The 16,566-nt window shown below is 40.1% G+C and overlaps 1 protein-coding gene across 1 annotated transcript in view; it reads left to right on the plus strand.

Moving 5' to 3' along the window:
* Positions 1-16,566, plus strand: part of LEKR1 (leucine, glutamate and lysine rich 1) — a 190,207-nt gene that overhangs the window by 114,356 nt on the left and 59,285 nt on the right. The window contains exon 5 of the mRNA XM_063096049.1: positions 1,320-1,401. Coding sequence (XP_062952119.1) covers positions 1,320-1,401 — 82 coding nt within the window. The remainder of the gene's footprint in view (positions 1-1,319; positions 1,402-16,566) is intronic.

The following is a 16,566-nucleotide window of genomic DNA, read 5'->3' on the forward strand; positions in this document are numbered from 1 at the left end:
CATTCTGGAAAATCTCTAAATTTTAAGTGTTATCACCACAAAACATGATTTTAATTATCTCAATTTAGCCATTCCACAATGTACAAGGGTCTTCAAAAAGCTGACGGAAAGACTCATATTATCTTTTAATTCTATTTTCTTATGATCTTTGTGAAGAACCCTTGAATACATATTTCAAAACATCTACAGGATAAATATATACAATTTTTATATGTCAACTTAAAAATAATTAATTAAAAATGAAAATGTATGTGAAAATACTGGATAAGCATAAAGATTTATACAAATGTCTGGCAAATTCTTATTAAAGTATTTGTTCAGAGTGAGTTTATTTTGTGATTTAAAAAATTGACTCTTTGTAAAACAGTTTACAAGGCTGGTTGAAGATTTGTGTATAAGTTTTATGTATTTGTATGGCTGCATAAAGATTTTAAAGTTTACTATAAAAAATATGTTATTAAAACACCTGAGCAGATGGAACATAGAAATTTTAAATTCCAGTGTTTTGAACTATTTTTTCTGTAGAAACCAGTTAGTCTATCTGTGTAAGTTTAAATTCCACCTAAACTTATTCCTTAAAAGAGTACCAACAAGGGCTGTCATTGGGGCTAGGGTTCAGATCACAGTTCCCCCATACAAGCTAATGGCAGGACTGAGATAATTTAAGCTATTTGTTCTTTCTGCTTTAGTTTCAGTTCTGCATCCACACACATGTTAGACGTGGCTGCTTGAATACTCTTCCTCAAATACTGCTTAAATTCCCCAGTTGAAGACTCTGTGGAAGCCAATCTTCTGTTTGTGTTGTTTTGGCTTTGAAATTCATTAAAATGCATTTAAGATGCCACCCAGAGTTTTAAAAATTCTTTACTGTGAGCCTGGCACATGATTTGACTATTTCAGTTCTACCAGAAGGACTCAGCCATGCTTCTCAGTTCTGGACCACAAGAGTGAGCTCAGGCAATCAAGTGTTTCAGAAGTGAGCCACATGATCTGAAATTTATGTGTCAGCTACATAAATTTCCTTTGAAAGCATTAGTAAAATTTAGACTATTAGCTGTTTGAAAATTAGCATGATGGTAAGGGCAGAAAGAGGCCAAAAAATCAGGTCTGTCAAAACCCATTAATTCTGTGGGATGTTAGGGTAGGAGGGACCAAGCAGTCAATGACAAGTTGTATATGGTCATACAGGCAAAGTGGAATAAACAGTTGCATTATTCTTAGGGAGCTGAGGGACAACTTTAAAAGAATATGGTTTACTCTATGAAAATATCTGGACACTTAAAATGTACTAATCAGATGAATACACTGTGTCATTTCAGATTTACAATGTCAAGTAGAAGCACTTGGGTTAAAACTTCAGAAGGCAGTGACTGAGATGGACAACTATAAAGAAATGCTCGTGTAAGATGATGAACAACTTGTAAGATTACAGGGCCCTGCAGATGTGTAAGAAGATGAAGGATTTAGAAGGGGTCTGGTGTGTTCTCTGTTGACACTTTGGGCAGTGATTCGGTGTGTGGGTAATAGTCTACTGCTGCTTTTCTTGGCTACTTTGCTGGGCTAGATTATATATTGAAGGGCTGGTAAATATTTTTAAATACTTGAAGGGCTTCTTTCCCTCAACTTACTTATCCATATATTAAAGTTTTCCCTTGTTCAAATGCAGCAACTTAATTTGAAATATTCTGTGAACTTTTTAAAAATCTTTGCTTCTTTTTAAATCTGTCCATAAGAAACAATAGTGAAGTTGTTTCTTAAAATGACCAATTTTTTGGTTCAGAAAAAGAGTTGGGTACCCTTGAAATGCTGGTGTATTGTGCTTTATAAAAGCAAGAAAGAAAATACCAGAAAACAAATAATAAGGAAATAACTTTGTAAAATATCCAGCACATTATTTATTTTAAAAATTAAATTTATTTCAAAATTTTGAAAATTACTTTATAATATAAACATAGTACATCTATAATTATAACACTAAAACAGAATGTATATAATCTTTGAAAAGTAAGTAAATTCTTATACTTTGTTGTATATGATCTGGTAGCTCTGGTTTTCAGTTCCTATATTTTAGAATGATGAACCTCAGAAGAAATATAAATATTTAGAATGCTTAGCAACCAAATGTTTGTATTGACCACGGGCTACACCTAAGAACAATGTGTTTAATAAAATACTGAACATCAGAAGGGAGAACAAATTCCAAAAATTTCCTATTAAATTAATATATACTTGAACTATTTCTAGCAAAATAGTTTATCTTTTAAAAACAAGAAAAAACAAATATTCAGCTTTATAATAGTGTGGCTAATAGAACAGTAAGTACAGTAGGTCAATTGTGTATGATAGCTGGGGTTGAAGGAATGAGTGGACCCCCCTGCCCCGGGGCCTGGGAGGTAACTTTCTGAGAGATAAGAAACAAGACCGTGGTTGCCAGGGAAAAAAAAGTCATTATTCTCCTCCCTTTCATAACATCAGGGAGAGCTTTGGCTATATGGCTGTCTCATGTGGAGAACAGCCTTGTTAAACCATAGATACTGTATGACATTTGCTTCTAGGAACTCAAGAAGTGAAGAGAGCACAGTCCAGTTTGCACAGAATTCTTTGTATATTCTGAAGAACCTGCCCATTTAATATTAATATATGCTTTGCGGGGTTTTTTAAAATTACATTTTAACATAATTTGTGACATTAGTGCTGAAAAATGATAAGAGTTAGGGTATATTGGCATTGAGGGAGCAATATACCACTTCACTAAAATCCATTAAACTGATTGCCTGTATGAAATCACTGTACAATTGCAGAAATGCTGATGCTGTCTTATCAGTTTATAAAACTCATGCTTCCTACCCATAGGAGACTTTCTTAAAATTAAAAAATGGACAGAGTACCCATTTTTAGAAAATGTTTGTTATAAAAAGATAGAGCCACTTAAATGGCCTCAAGTGCTACAGACCTTTCTCTGTGCTACCTGTCTCTAGCTCTTCCATCTATACTCCATCTACTCTCCTTCACCTTTAGAATTAAGTTGGGGAGGGTGGGCATTTAGGATCAGAGACTGGAAGACTAAGGGTACTAAGAGGTCCGGAGGTCCCCAGTAATATATTAGTACTATTTTATTTGTAGGTTAGAGCCAAATTTGTGGCATGGCTTTTTTTTCAATGATAAATTAAGTTTGAAGTCAAAATAATTCACTCGAAATATTTGACATACAATTTTTTAATAAATTGGAGATTTACTGAACCTACCCAAACCTCTTTGGACTTCCAGAAATTAGAAGATGCTATAAAATCAGGTTTATTTAAATTTTTAATCTTCACCAATTGTGGGACCTGGGAGTAGAAATGGTTTTTACCTATCCAACTTAAGATAATTCTTTTGTTGTTCAAAGATCTTTATATATTTGCATATAAGTTTTGTGAATTTTGACAAAGGGGAAGAGGAAGTTTATAAATGGATGAAATTGGGGTTCTTTTTTCTAAGATTTTGAAGAAAGTATTTTCCAAGGTTTATAAGAACATCATTATATATTTGAAAATAGATTTTATCAGTCAGGATGCTTTGGATTAAAGTAACAGAGGTAGAGTAGTGTCAGATGTAGTTGATCCAGAGGCTTAATGATATCACCAAGGATCTCAGTGTTCTGTCTTCATCCTGCTGCCCTCAGCACTGGCTTCAACCCAAAGCTAGGTCCCTTGTGCATGTGAGATGGCTGCAGTTCCACGTGCCATATCCAAATGAGGTGACCCCAGAGGCAGGAAGGGCATGTTTTTCTGGTGTCCCCTCAGAAGTGAGAAAAAATTTTCCCAGAAGCCACCAAACATCCCTCTCTGACATTTCTTTGGGTAGAAGCCTTTACATGCCTTGTCCTAAATGAATCTCTGGCAAGGAGAAGAGACTACTATAATTAGCTTAGACCAAGCAGAATTAATCCTGGAGGCAGGTGATAAAGGGGACTCTGATAGCCATTAAGAAAGCTGTAGTGGGAGGATCCTAAGATGGCGGTGGCTGTGGCAGTAGCTGAGGTGGAAAAGGCAGCCACTGGGCCTTAGGCAGCTGGGAAACTTGTGGACCTTTCTCTTGCCGTCTCTTAAGGGAGGACCGCTGCTGGTGGCCAGTCGTGGGGGCTGACCGCCACTTTGCCCTTGGCAGGAGAGGCTGCCTCATTTACAGGCAACAGCTTTGAAGTATGGAGCAGGAAAAGAACTGTTTCTTAGCTGCAAAAGCGAGTCTCTAAACTGGGAACACGGTGCCGGGGCTGCTGTTGATGCAGCCAGGATCCCGGAGGCCGGGGCCGCGCTGAAGGCGGCCAGCTGCCCTATTCAGGACTCGAGGTTTCAGGCCGGCATAAAAGAAGATTCCTGGGAGCGCCCAAGCTGCGCTGCAGGACCGACTGAGCAGCCCGAGGTGGCAGCAGCCGAGAACGGAGACGGTGACAAAGCAGAGGCAGAGAGGGAGCCGCCCGACCCGGCACAGCCCTGTGAGTGACCCCCGGCCTGGCCCTGCTCGGGGGGGGGGGGGAGACGCCCTCCCGGCTTCCGCCTGCCCCACCGGGCCACTCACTGCCCCCAGGGCTGCCTCCATTGTCTCAGATGGTGGCAGCTCCAGCCCGGCTTGGCCAAGCCTGTCCTCCTCGCCTGGCTCGGCTCCTCACTGAGCCTTCCCACTTGCTTGCCCTGGCACGGGGCTTCCCGGGGCCTGTGGGCCGCCTCCCCTCCCAATCCCTCCGTGGTTCTCTGGCGGGGCTGGTGGCGTGAGGCGTCCCCGGCCAGCGTCGGGAGGGCAACGAAGTACGGGCTGGGCCGACTGTCACTCCACCGCACCCTGGGCTCCGGCCCCCGGTAAACTTCCTGTTACTGGGAGGCAGATGCCATCTCTGCGGCCACCAGTTCGGAAAAACACCTAACCAATTTCTGGTTAGGAATAGTGTGGTCGGAGAGTTCCCAAGTTCGCTTGAACCTGCCGGAGAGCTGACTGCGGGCGGGCACCGGACTTGGTCTACGCCAGGGGGATTCAAAGGTGAACCGTGTGCTGTAGGCTCCTCCCCCAAGGAGCTCATGCTCTGGTGTGGGAGATAAGACAAGTACACAAATAACCGTGATACCAGGAGGAAGGTGATAAGTCCCGAGAAAGATCTACACAGTGCTACAAAGGCACCCAGAGTGACCGGTTGCCTGCTCCAAGCAGAAACCTGGTAGACCTCCTGGGCGAGGCAGTGCCGAGCAGGGTCTTGAAGGCCCAGCTGATAGACGAGGGTTAAAAAGACATGTCCCAGCCCAGCCCAGTGCACACAGAGCGGGGAGACGTCCGGCTAGGGAGGCGGAGACTCGACAGAAACCACACACCCTGTGGGGTCACCACTGCACGATCCAAGAGCCCGGGTCAGAGCTCACAGAACAGGGAGAAGTCCTGCACAGGAAGTGGAAGCTCAGCAGAGACTACACACCCTGCGATACCGCCCCGTGATCCAGCAGCCCAGCACAGTCCAAGCTGACTAGAGAGGTGGCTCCCCAGAGAGGCCCAAGACCCGAGGCAACCACACACACAAGGCACTAGAGGCCAACTGAGCAGTCACAGAGGTAGCCATACCAAATTGGCAACCACAGCAACATCTTAGTTAGTCAATAGTCTCAAACCGGTGGACTGTGAAACCCCCTGCCACAATGAATAAACATAAAAAAAAGGATACCAGAAATACAAAAAAATCAAGAAAGTACACCACCAAAAGTTAATAAATCTCAAACTCTAGACCCTATAGAACAAGAAGCCCTTGAAATGACTGACAAGGAATTTTGAGTGATAATTCCAAGGAAACTGAATGAGATACAAGAAAACTCAGCTAGACATCATGATGAAATGAGGAAAAGTATACAGGACCTGAAAGAGGAAATGTACAAGGAAATCAATGTCCTGAAAAAAAATGTAGCAGAACTTGCTGAACTGAAGAAGTTATTCAGCGAAATAAAAAACACAACGGAGAGTTTAACCAGCAGGCTTGTCGAAGTTGGAGAGAGAACCTCTGAACTTGAAGATGGGCTGTTTGAAATAACACAAGCAGACAAAAAGAAAGAAAAAAGAATCAAAGACATTGAAGAAAATCTGAGAGAGATATCAGACAACCATAAGCGCTCAAATATCCGAGTCATGGGTATTCCAGAAGGGGAGGAAAACGGAGATTGCATTGAAAACATATTCAACAAAATAGTGGCAGAAAATTTCCCAGGTATAGGAAAAATCACAGATCTTCAGATCCAGGAAGCTCAACAATCTCCAAACGTATTCAACCCACAAAGGCCTTCTCCAAGACGTGTTATAGTCAAATTGGCAAAACTCAAAGACAAAGAGAGAATCTTAAAAGCTGCAAGAGAGAAGCATCAAATCACCTATAAGGGAGCCCCAATCAGACTAACATCAGACTTTTCATCCCAAACCCTAAAAGCTAGAAAGGAACGGGATGATATATTCAAAATACTAAAAGACAAAGATTGCCAGCCAAGAATACTCTACCCTGCAAGGCTATCCTTCTGAAATGAAGGGCAAAAAATATATTTCTCAGACAAACAAAAACTGCGGGAGTTCACTACCACACGACCACCCTTACAAGAAATCCTCAAGGGAGTACTGGGTTTGGTTCCTGAAAAATAACTACCACTGCCATAAAAACCCAAGAAAAATCTAAACCCACTAGTATAATAAAAATGGCATTCATGAAGAGAAAACAAACAAACAAAAACACTGTCTACAACCTAAGGAACCAACAAACACAGAAACCAAACAGTAAATCAGAAAGCAAGGAACAAAAGACACCTAAGACAACCAAACAACCAATAAAATGCTAGGAATAAATCAACACCTTTCAATAACAACTCTTAATGTAAAAGGCTTAAATTCCCCAATCAAAAGACACAGACTGGCTGACTGGATCAAAAAGGAGGCCCCAAATATATGCTGCCTACAAGAGACACACCTCACCCATAAAGATTCACATAGACTAAGAGTGAAAGGATGGAAAAAGATTTACCATGCAAACAGAAAAGAAAAACGAACTGGAGTAGCTATTCTTATATCTGACAAAATAGACTTTAAACTAAAAACCATAAAAAGAGACAATGAGGGACACTACTTAATGATAAAAGGACTGATCCATCAAGAAGACATAACAATCATAAATATGTATGCACCCAATGTTGGAGCAGCCAGATTTATAAAACAAACTCTATTAGACCTAAAGAAGGAAATAGACACTAATACCATAATAGCAGGGGACCTGAACAACCCACTGTCAATATTAGACAGATCATCTAGGCAAAGAATCAGTAGAGAAACACAAGATCTAAACAAGACTCTAGACCAATTGGAATTGGCAGATATCTACAGAACATTCCATCCAACAACCTCAGAATATTCATTCTTCTCATCAGCACATGGATCATTCTCCAGGATAGATCACATATTAGGTCACAAATCAAGTCTCAATAAATTCAAAAAAATTGGAATTATCCCATGTATTTTCTCAGACCACAATTGATTAAAACTAGAAATTAATAACAAGCGAAACTCTGGAAACTATACAAACACGTGGAAATTAAACAGCATTCTACTTAATGACATATGGGTGCAAGAAGAAATCAAGCAGGAAATCAAAAAATTTATTGAAACTAATGAAAATAATGATACATCATACCAAAACCTGTGGGATACTGCAAAAGCAGTATTAAGGGGGAAATTTATTGCATTAAATGCTCACTTCAGAAGAATGGAAAGATGGCAAGTGAACAACCTAACACTTCACCTTAAAGAACTAGAAAAACAAGAACAATCCAAACCTAAAGTTAGCAGATGGAAAGAAATCATTAAGATCAGAGCAGAACTGAATGAAATTGAAAACCAAAAAACAATTCAAAAGATCAATGAATCAAAAAGTTGGTTTTTTCAAAAGATAAATAAAATTGACAAACCATTAGCATGGCTAACAAAAAAAAGAAGAGAGAAGACTCAAAAAACAAAAATTAGAAATGAAAAAGGCGATATCACAACTGATTCATCTGAAATACAAGGAATCATTCGAGACTACTATAAACAACTATACACCAACAAATTTGAAAATCTGGAGGAATGGATAAATTTCTGGACACACACAAGCTCCCAAAACTGAACCATGAAGACGTAGAAAATTTGAACAGACCGATAACAGTAAAGGAGATTGAAGCTGTTATTAGAAGGCTCCCAACAAAGAAAAGCCCAGGACCAGATGGATTCACAGCAGAATTTTACCAAACATTCAAAGAGGAATTGACACCGATTCTTTACAAACTATTCCAAAAGATTGAAACAGACGCAAATCTCCCAAACTCATTCTATGAAGCAAACATCATCCTGATAACAAAACCAGGTAAAGATATAACCAAAAAAGAAAACTACAGGCCAATATCCTTGATGAATATAGATGCAAAAATCCTCACTAAAATACTAGCAAACAGAATACAGCAACACATACGTAAAATTATTCACCACGATCAAGTGGGATTCATCCCAGGGATGCAAGGTTGGTTCAACATACGCAAATCAATAAATGTGATACACCATATTAATAAAGTCAAACACAGGGACCATATGATCATCTCTATAGATGCTGAAAAAGCATGTGATAAATTTCAGCACTCATTCATGACAAAGACCCTCTATAAGTTAGGTATAGAGGGAAAGTGTCTCAACATAATTAAAGCCATATATGACAAACCCACAGCCAATATCATCCTGAATGGGGAAAAGCTGAAAGCTTTTCCTTTAAGAACAGGAACTAGACAAGGATGCCCACTCTCACCACTCCTATTCAACATAGTGTTGGAAGTATTAGCCAGAGCAATCAGAGAAGAGAAGGAAATAAAGGGCATCCATATTGGAAAAGATGAAGTCAAACTGTCCCTGTTTGCAGATGACATGATCCTATATATCGAACAGCCTAAAACCTCTACAAAAAAACTCTTGGAATTGATGAATGATTTCAGTACAGTAGCAGGATACAAATTCAACACACAAAAATCAGTAGCATTTCTTTTCTCCAATAGTGAACATACAGAATGAGAAATGAAGAAAGCCTGCCCATTTACAATAGCCACCAAAAAAATAAAATACTTAGGAATTGAGTTAACCAAGGATGTGAAAAATCTCTATAATGAGAACTGCAAACCACTGCTGAGAGAAATTAGAGAGGATACAAGAAGATGGAAAGATATCCCATGCTCTTGGATTGGAAGAATCAACATAGTGAAAATGTCCAAAATACCCAAAGTGATATACAAATTCAATGCAATCCCCATCAAAATTCCAAAGACATTTTTCTCAGAAATGGAAAGAACTATCGAGATATTTATATGGAATAATAAAAGACCACACGTAGCCAAAGCAATGCTGAACAAAAAAAATAAAGCTGGAGGCATAACACTACCCGACTTTAAGCTATACTACAAAGCTATAATAACCAAAACAGTATGGTACTGGCATAAAAACAGACACACTGATCAATGGAATAGAATAGAGAATCCAGAAATCAACCCACACACTTACTGCCATCTGATCTTTGACAAAGGCACCAAGCCTATTCACTGGGGAAGGGACTGCCTCTTCAGCAAATGGAGCTGGGATAACTGGATATCCATATGCTGGAGAATGAAGCTAGACCCATACCTCTCACCATATACTAAAATCAACTCAAAATGGATTAAGGATTTAAATATACACCCTGAAACAATAAAACCTCTTAAAGAAATCATAGGAGAAACACTTCAGGAAAAAGGACAGGACACAGACTTCATGAATATGACCCCAAAAGCACGGGCAACCAAAGGAAAAATAAACAAATGGGATTATATCAAACTAAAAAACTTCTGCACAGCAAAAGAAACAATTAACAGAGTTAAAAGACAACCAACAGAGTGGGAGAAAATATTTGCAAAATATACATCTGACAAGGGATTAATATCCAGAATATATAAGGAACTCAAACAACTTTACAAGAAGAAAACAAGCAACCCAATTAAAAAATGGGCAAAAGAGCTAAATAGGCATTTCTCTAAGGAAGATATACAAATGGCCAACAGACATATGAAAAAATGCTCAACATCACTCAGCATCCGGGAAATGCAAATCAAAACCACACTGAGATACCATCTAACCCCAGTAAGGATGGCTAAAATCCAAAAGACTCTAACGATAAATGCTGGCGAGGTTGTGGAGAAAAAGGAACTCTCATACATTGTTGGTGGGACTGCAAAATGGTGCAGCCTCTATGGAAAATGGTATGGAGGTTCCTCAAACAGTTGCAGATAGATCTACCATATGACCCAGCTATCCCACTGCTGGGAATATTCCCAGAGGAATGGAAATCATCAAGTCGAAGGTATACCTGTTCCCCACTGTTCATTGTAGCACTCTTTACAATAGCCAAGAGTTGGAACTAGCCCAAATGTCCATCATCGGATGAGTGGATACGGAAAATGTGGTACATCTACACAATGGAATACTACTCAGCTATAAAAACGAATGAAATACTGCCATTTGCAACAACATGGATGGACCTTGAGAGAATTATATTAATTGAAACGAGTCAGGCACAGAAAAAGAAATACCACATGTTCTCACTTATTGGTGGGAGCTAAAAATTAATATATAAATTCACACACACACACACACACAGAAATAAAAACCGGGTTGGGGGGGAAGGAGGTATAACAACCACAGTTACTTGAAGTTGATACAACAAGCAAACAGAGGGGACATTGGTGGTGGGGAGGGGGGGAGGGAGGAGGGAGGGAGGTTTTGGTGAGGGGCAACAATAATCAGCCACAATGTATATCGACAAAATAAAATTAAAAAAAAAAGAAAGCTGTAGTGAAATTCCGGAAGGTAACCAGTGGTGTTTGCTAAAGAGGTAGAGCATTAATGATGTTCTGAAAAGTTGATGATGAAATTTTCTATAAATGTTATTTATAAGTGTCATAATATCTAGATTAATTAAGAGAAGACTTTCCTGAAATAATGAAAAATATGAAGGCTATGAAATGCAATTTTATTCCTTTTACATATATATACACATATAAAATATATGCATACACACACACATATCTCAGGATAGAGACAGATAAATAAGGCTAACAAGAAAGACTGCCATAGTTGGTGAGAAATTTTTAGGAATTCCTAGATAGTAAAATCAGTCAACTCTATTGGGGAAAAAAACAGGCAAACCAGTTGTGTGCTCGTGATAGGCATGCAATAGGCAGGACTTTTTTCAAAGTCAGTTACAACAAAGAGAAGGGAGTGAGACCTGGTAAATCATCAGAACAGTGGTTCTCAAACTCCAATCTGTGTAAGAATCCTGGGGAGCTTGTTTAAACTGTACATTACAGTATGACCTCCCCCACAGACCCAGCCCCAGGGTCAGATTTCTGGGCTTCATTTCCACAGATACTCTGATTTTACATTTGGGCATGGGGTGGCTTCAAGTAATCACATTTTTTAAAAATTAATATTATTTTTTTATATTCTATGATGTCATTGCAGAGCAGTTGGAAGGGAGAGGGAGGGGGAAAGGAGAAGGAAATGGGATGGGAGAAAGAGGAAGGAGGAGGAGTGGGATTGAGGCCTGTGGCACCCCCTCATTCCCACAGGGGAGAACAGGGGATTTCTAGTGGTGGCTTGGTCATTGTTGGGCTGGGTGCAGATGTCAGGGGAATGTGGCAAAAGACCCCACCCCCAACCACCTCAGCTTGGGAACCCAGGGCCCTTCTTGCTGTGGCTTGGTGGTCATTGCTGGGCTAGTTGCACATGTCAGGAGTGCCTGGCTGGGCTGCCCTGGCTCAGGAGAGCCTAGGACACTTCCTGTCGCAGCTCGGTGTTCATGTATCAGGGGAGGTGTGACCAAGGCCTGAGGCTCTCACCCTTGGGACTGGTTGTGGGTGTCAGGGGCATGGCTGAGGCGCCTGGCCCTTCCGCCTTTCTGGCTTGGTAGCCCAGGGGAATTCTGGTCCTTCTAGGTATTATAGGTGTTCTTTGGTGAAATGAGACTTTTACTAGTTGATATCAAACTTTGTCTCTGGTTGTGGGTATTTTGTTTTTTTGTTCAGTTCTGTGTTGGATTATTTGCTGTTCCCACCACTTAAACTCTGTGCTGGAATTAATTTGTTGTCCTTTGCTTACTTCTAAAATACGGGAACTTCCTGTGGGGACTGGTACTTGAGCTCTGTGGTTGAGCTAAATTGCTGCTTTGCTGCTGATTCCCTGGGGAAGGCTTTTTGTGCAGCTCAGGTTTTAATGGTTGACTTTATAGATACTTCTGTGTCTAGTGAGATCCAGTGCACCTGGGTTGTGTCGAGACTCTGGTCTGGGCCTGAGTCTTTTCATCAAACTTTACCTCATGCAATTCTATATTCCTGACCAGTATCCTCTGAGTGGTCCTGTGCTGATTGGGAGACAGATCAACTGTCTTTGCTGTGCCCCAGTGTTCCCCTGGTGGACCTGTCTCTCCCACTGCCTGTGCTCCAAACACTTCCCTTTGGACGGGCCATGCTCTCAGGTCCCTTGTGATGACTCAGCCTCTGAGTGGCTCCTTTTTATCAGTTGTTGTGACTCCTTGCTCCTGTGTGGGTCCTATTAGTGGGGAACTCTATTAGTGGTCTTGCTACCCTGGGGGTCACCAAAGCCCTCTTCTCCCCTGCTGCCTCCAAGCAACTCCATCCAAAGGGCACAGCTGTGGCTTTTGCCGGCTTCTGCTCTGTTTGCTCAACAGCTCCAGACTGGAAGCAGCCAGGATTCGAAACGGTCAGAGCAGTTCGTTCTTTCTCTCATCATAGCTTCTCCCACCTTCATGTACTCCGTAGATCTCTCCTCCCTTTCCCCTGAGCTCTAGCAGCCCCAGCTTGGCTGTCTTTTTTTTTTTTTTTTTTTTTTTTTTATAGTTGTAAATTGGTTGATTTGTGAGAGAGAGTGATGCTGAGGACCATCTATTCTGCTATATTGACTGGAAGTAAGTAATCACATTTTTAATGCATGATTTTGATGCAGGTGGTTCCATGAAGCCCACTTGGAGGAATCACATGGAACATTTAAGCCACTGGCCCCTCACCAAACTTCCTCCAATTAACAGGCTCTGTGTAAAGAAGTATTTGCTGAGGGATCTATACTCAGACTAAAGCAATGAGTATGGGGACTGGAGCTGGAGAGCCTGGGGTCCTCACAGCTCAAGACATACCTCCAGTGCCTCCACTAGGTAGCACACCCTGTCCCTTCACCATGACCTTCGAAACAACCTAAGGCAAAATAAACAGCAAAGCAGGCAAGCAAACAGAATCTTAAGGCTGAGGATGAACACACAACCAAAAATTACCAGTTGTGTGAAAAAATCTTTCCTTGAACCACCCAGAAAAGTGGCTATACTTTTTCACACAGAAAAACTTTAACACCCTAGGGAATTGTTAAGTAGAAAATAGAAGACATTAAAATAAGTGAGATTAATATCCTCCTAAGTATGTCCAGGATTGTAACCATGAAAGAAAAACAGGCTGTTATGAAAAGGAAGCTGCTAGGAATTTGGAAGATTAAAAATAGAAAAATGATCCCATTCATATAAAAAATGTATATGGGTTTAAATGCATGAAATAAATGATTGGCAGAATTACAACAGTTACCTCTGGGGATGAGAATGTGGGGAATTTGAAGATTCTTATTTCACTCTATATATTTATATATTGCTTAAATAGTTTATAGTGTGAGTGTATTTATTTTCATGTATGTAATGAAAAGAACAAAATTCACTTAAATTATTTGTAATTTATCAATTACTAATGAATATGTCTGAAGTTTTTATACAAAATACATTGTCTAATTTAGGGACCTTTGTAACATACTTACACTTTAATTTCATTAGCAGCCACCTCCTCATTTAACTAATAATTTGAGCAATAATAAGCTTATGACCACAAATTATTAATTTGTAATGCTCTTACTTGACCTCTCAGCAACATTGGACACAGACACAGTTGACTAGTCTGTTCTTGGAACGTTCCCTAACTGAGTTATAGATATCAGTGTTCTGATTTTTCTCTTCTTTGTTCACTCATGAGAATATTTTGCTTAGTAAGCAGAAAGTGGTCTGGTGGCATTCCAGTGTTAATGTGTAGATCCACTTTTCACTTGATCTTGGCTTAAACAGACTAGTTGTATTATATTCATTCATTCAATACAATACAAAATGTTTATTGAGAGGTGATTATGTGCCAGGACTTATGTACAGGCACTAGATGGAGTATCAAGACTGGCAAGCCCCCATAGAGCTACTTAGGTAACTTCAGGTAATACAAGGTGCTGCAAAAATATAAAATAGGCATAATAGATTGTGAATGATGGAGAGAGGTGGTATACTTTTGATAGAGTGATCAAAATGGCATCCCTGAGTTTATGACCTCTGAGTTAAGATCTGACTAACAGAAAAGAGCTAGCCATGCTAATATCTGGAAGCAGGGAGATTAAGGACAAGGCCCTAAATTCTTGGAAATGAGTTTTACAAGTTCAGGAAACATGAAGAAGGTCAGTTGTGGTAGACAGAAAATGACTCCCCAAAGATTTTCATGTCCTAGTCCTTAGAATCTGTGAGTATGTTCCCTTACATGGCAAAAGGGACTTTGCAGATTTGATTAAGGATTTCAGGATGGGAAGTTTATCCTGGATTATGTAGCAGGCCCAATGTAATCAGAGGGGCCCTTATAAGAGGGAAGCAAAAGGGTCAAAGTCACGAAAGTAAATGTGAGGATGAAAGCAGGGGTTGCATTAATGTGATTTGAAGATGGAGAAGGGGGCCACAAACCAAGAATTGCAGGTGGTCTCTAGAAGCTAGAAAAGGCAAGGAAATAGATTCTCTCCTGGATCCTCCAGAAGGAAAACAGTCCTGGTGACACCTTGATTTTAGGACTTCTGACCTCCAGAACTGTGAAATAATACATTTGCATTGCTTTACGCTAAATGTATGGTTTTTTTGTCACAGGAGCAATAAGAAATTAATCCATGGGGTTTGGAGAGTGGGGAGGAAAAGATGGTGGACTAATGGGTATAAAACTATGCTATCTACCCTAAGTGAATCATTGTGCACTATGCGTATGTATTGGAACAATATGCTGCATCCCACAAATATGTACAAGTCAATGTGAAAATATTTTGAACTAAAAAAAGTAAATCTACCGGTGTGTCTAAAAGAGTTTGTGAGGAGTTTAGATTTATTTGGAGATCAGTGGAAGCTATGGGAAGATTTTGGGCAAGAGAGTGATCTGATCTGTATTTTAACAGGTCTCTGTGGCTGTTACTTGGCGAATGGACTGGAGTGGGAGTAAAAGAGAAACAGGGAGACTGCTGGGAGGCTGTGCATTCATTCATCAAGTGAGAAGTGGCTGTGGTTTAGCCTAAGGCTGTAATGTGGAGATGGAGAGAAATACTGTCTATGCCAGAGGTCAATCTGGCAGGATTTACTGGAGGAGTAAATGTTTCTGAGGAGGAAGAAGACTGGAAATAAAAGGATAGAATAAAGAATGGGGATTGAGGCTTTTCAGCATCATGGTAGACAATTGAGAGGTAGTAGAATATACTGACTCAGAGCGCCAACTTCAGATCCACACTGCTGGGGTTCAAATCCCAGCAGTATTACTTGCAGTTATGACACCTTGGGCAAGTTATCTCTTTGGTCTCTGTTCTTTCAACTGTAAAATGAAAATAAGGGCTGCTCTGAGGAGCACATGAGATACATGAGTATAAGTTGTTACCTATTAGTATCATTATTGTGTTGGTTCCATTTATTGAAGTGGGGAAATCTGTGAAAAAAATAGATATGGGAAGTGGGGGAATCAACTCTTAGAATTGAGCTGTGTTTTAGACAGCAAAATGGAAATATTAAGGAGGCAGTTTAGGAATGGCCATTTCATCTAAAAGAGTGAAAGAGTATGGGCCATCGCCTTTCAAATTGGGGGGAAATATCCAATTATTTCATCTTATTTCCTTTGCTTTGATTGGCAGGAGCAGCAGGGGCTTTTCTGAAGGCTTATTCATAGCAGTTGAAGAGAAAGGATTAACACTATTTGCTGAGAGTAAAAGAAGGAATGCAGTGCTTAAAGAGATGTTGGGCATTCTTTCTATTCCTTCCAATTCCCTGAATCCTAATGAAGATGAAGATAAAAATTGGGTAGCGAAGGATAGACCATAGAAAGGGAGGTTTAACTGGCACCAGGGGTGAGAGAGGGCCATGGTAGGGGAGTTCTTGGTAAGGTATGCTCCCTAGGGAGCGGGCTTTCTTTAAAAGAAAAGAAAAAAAATTGCAGTCAAAATTTATTATCTATATATTTAATAAAATAACCATGTAAAGGGTTTCTATTCTCCCTGCCTCTAAATTTGGAAAAGTGTGTGTAAGAGTCTAAAGATAAAGTGAAAGTTGTGGTGGAGCTGCTGAATCTCAAGGCATTTTTTAAAGTAACATTTTTGTTTGGTTTCAAAGCAAATGTTTAAAACTTGGAATATACAGGAATGTACAAAAAA

Source organism: Cynocephalus volans, chromosome 1 (genome assembly GCF_027409185.1).
Source record: "Cynocephalus volans isolate mCynVol1 chromosome 1, mCynVol1.pri, whole genome shotgun sequence".
Taxonomy (NCBI): Eukaryota; Metazoa; Chordata; class Mammalia; order Dermoptera; family Cynocephalidae; genus Cynocephalus; species Cynocephalus volans.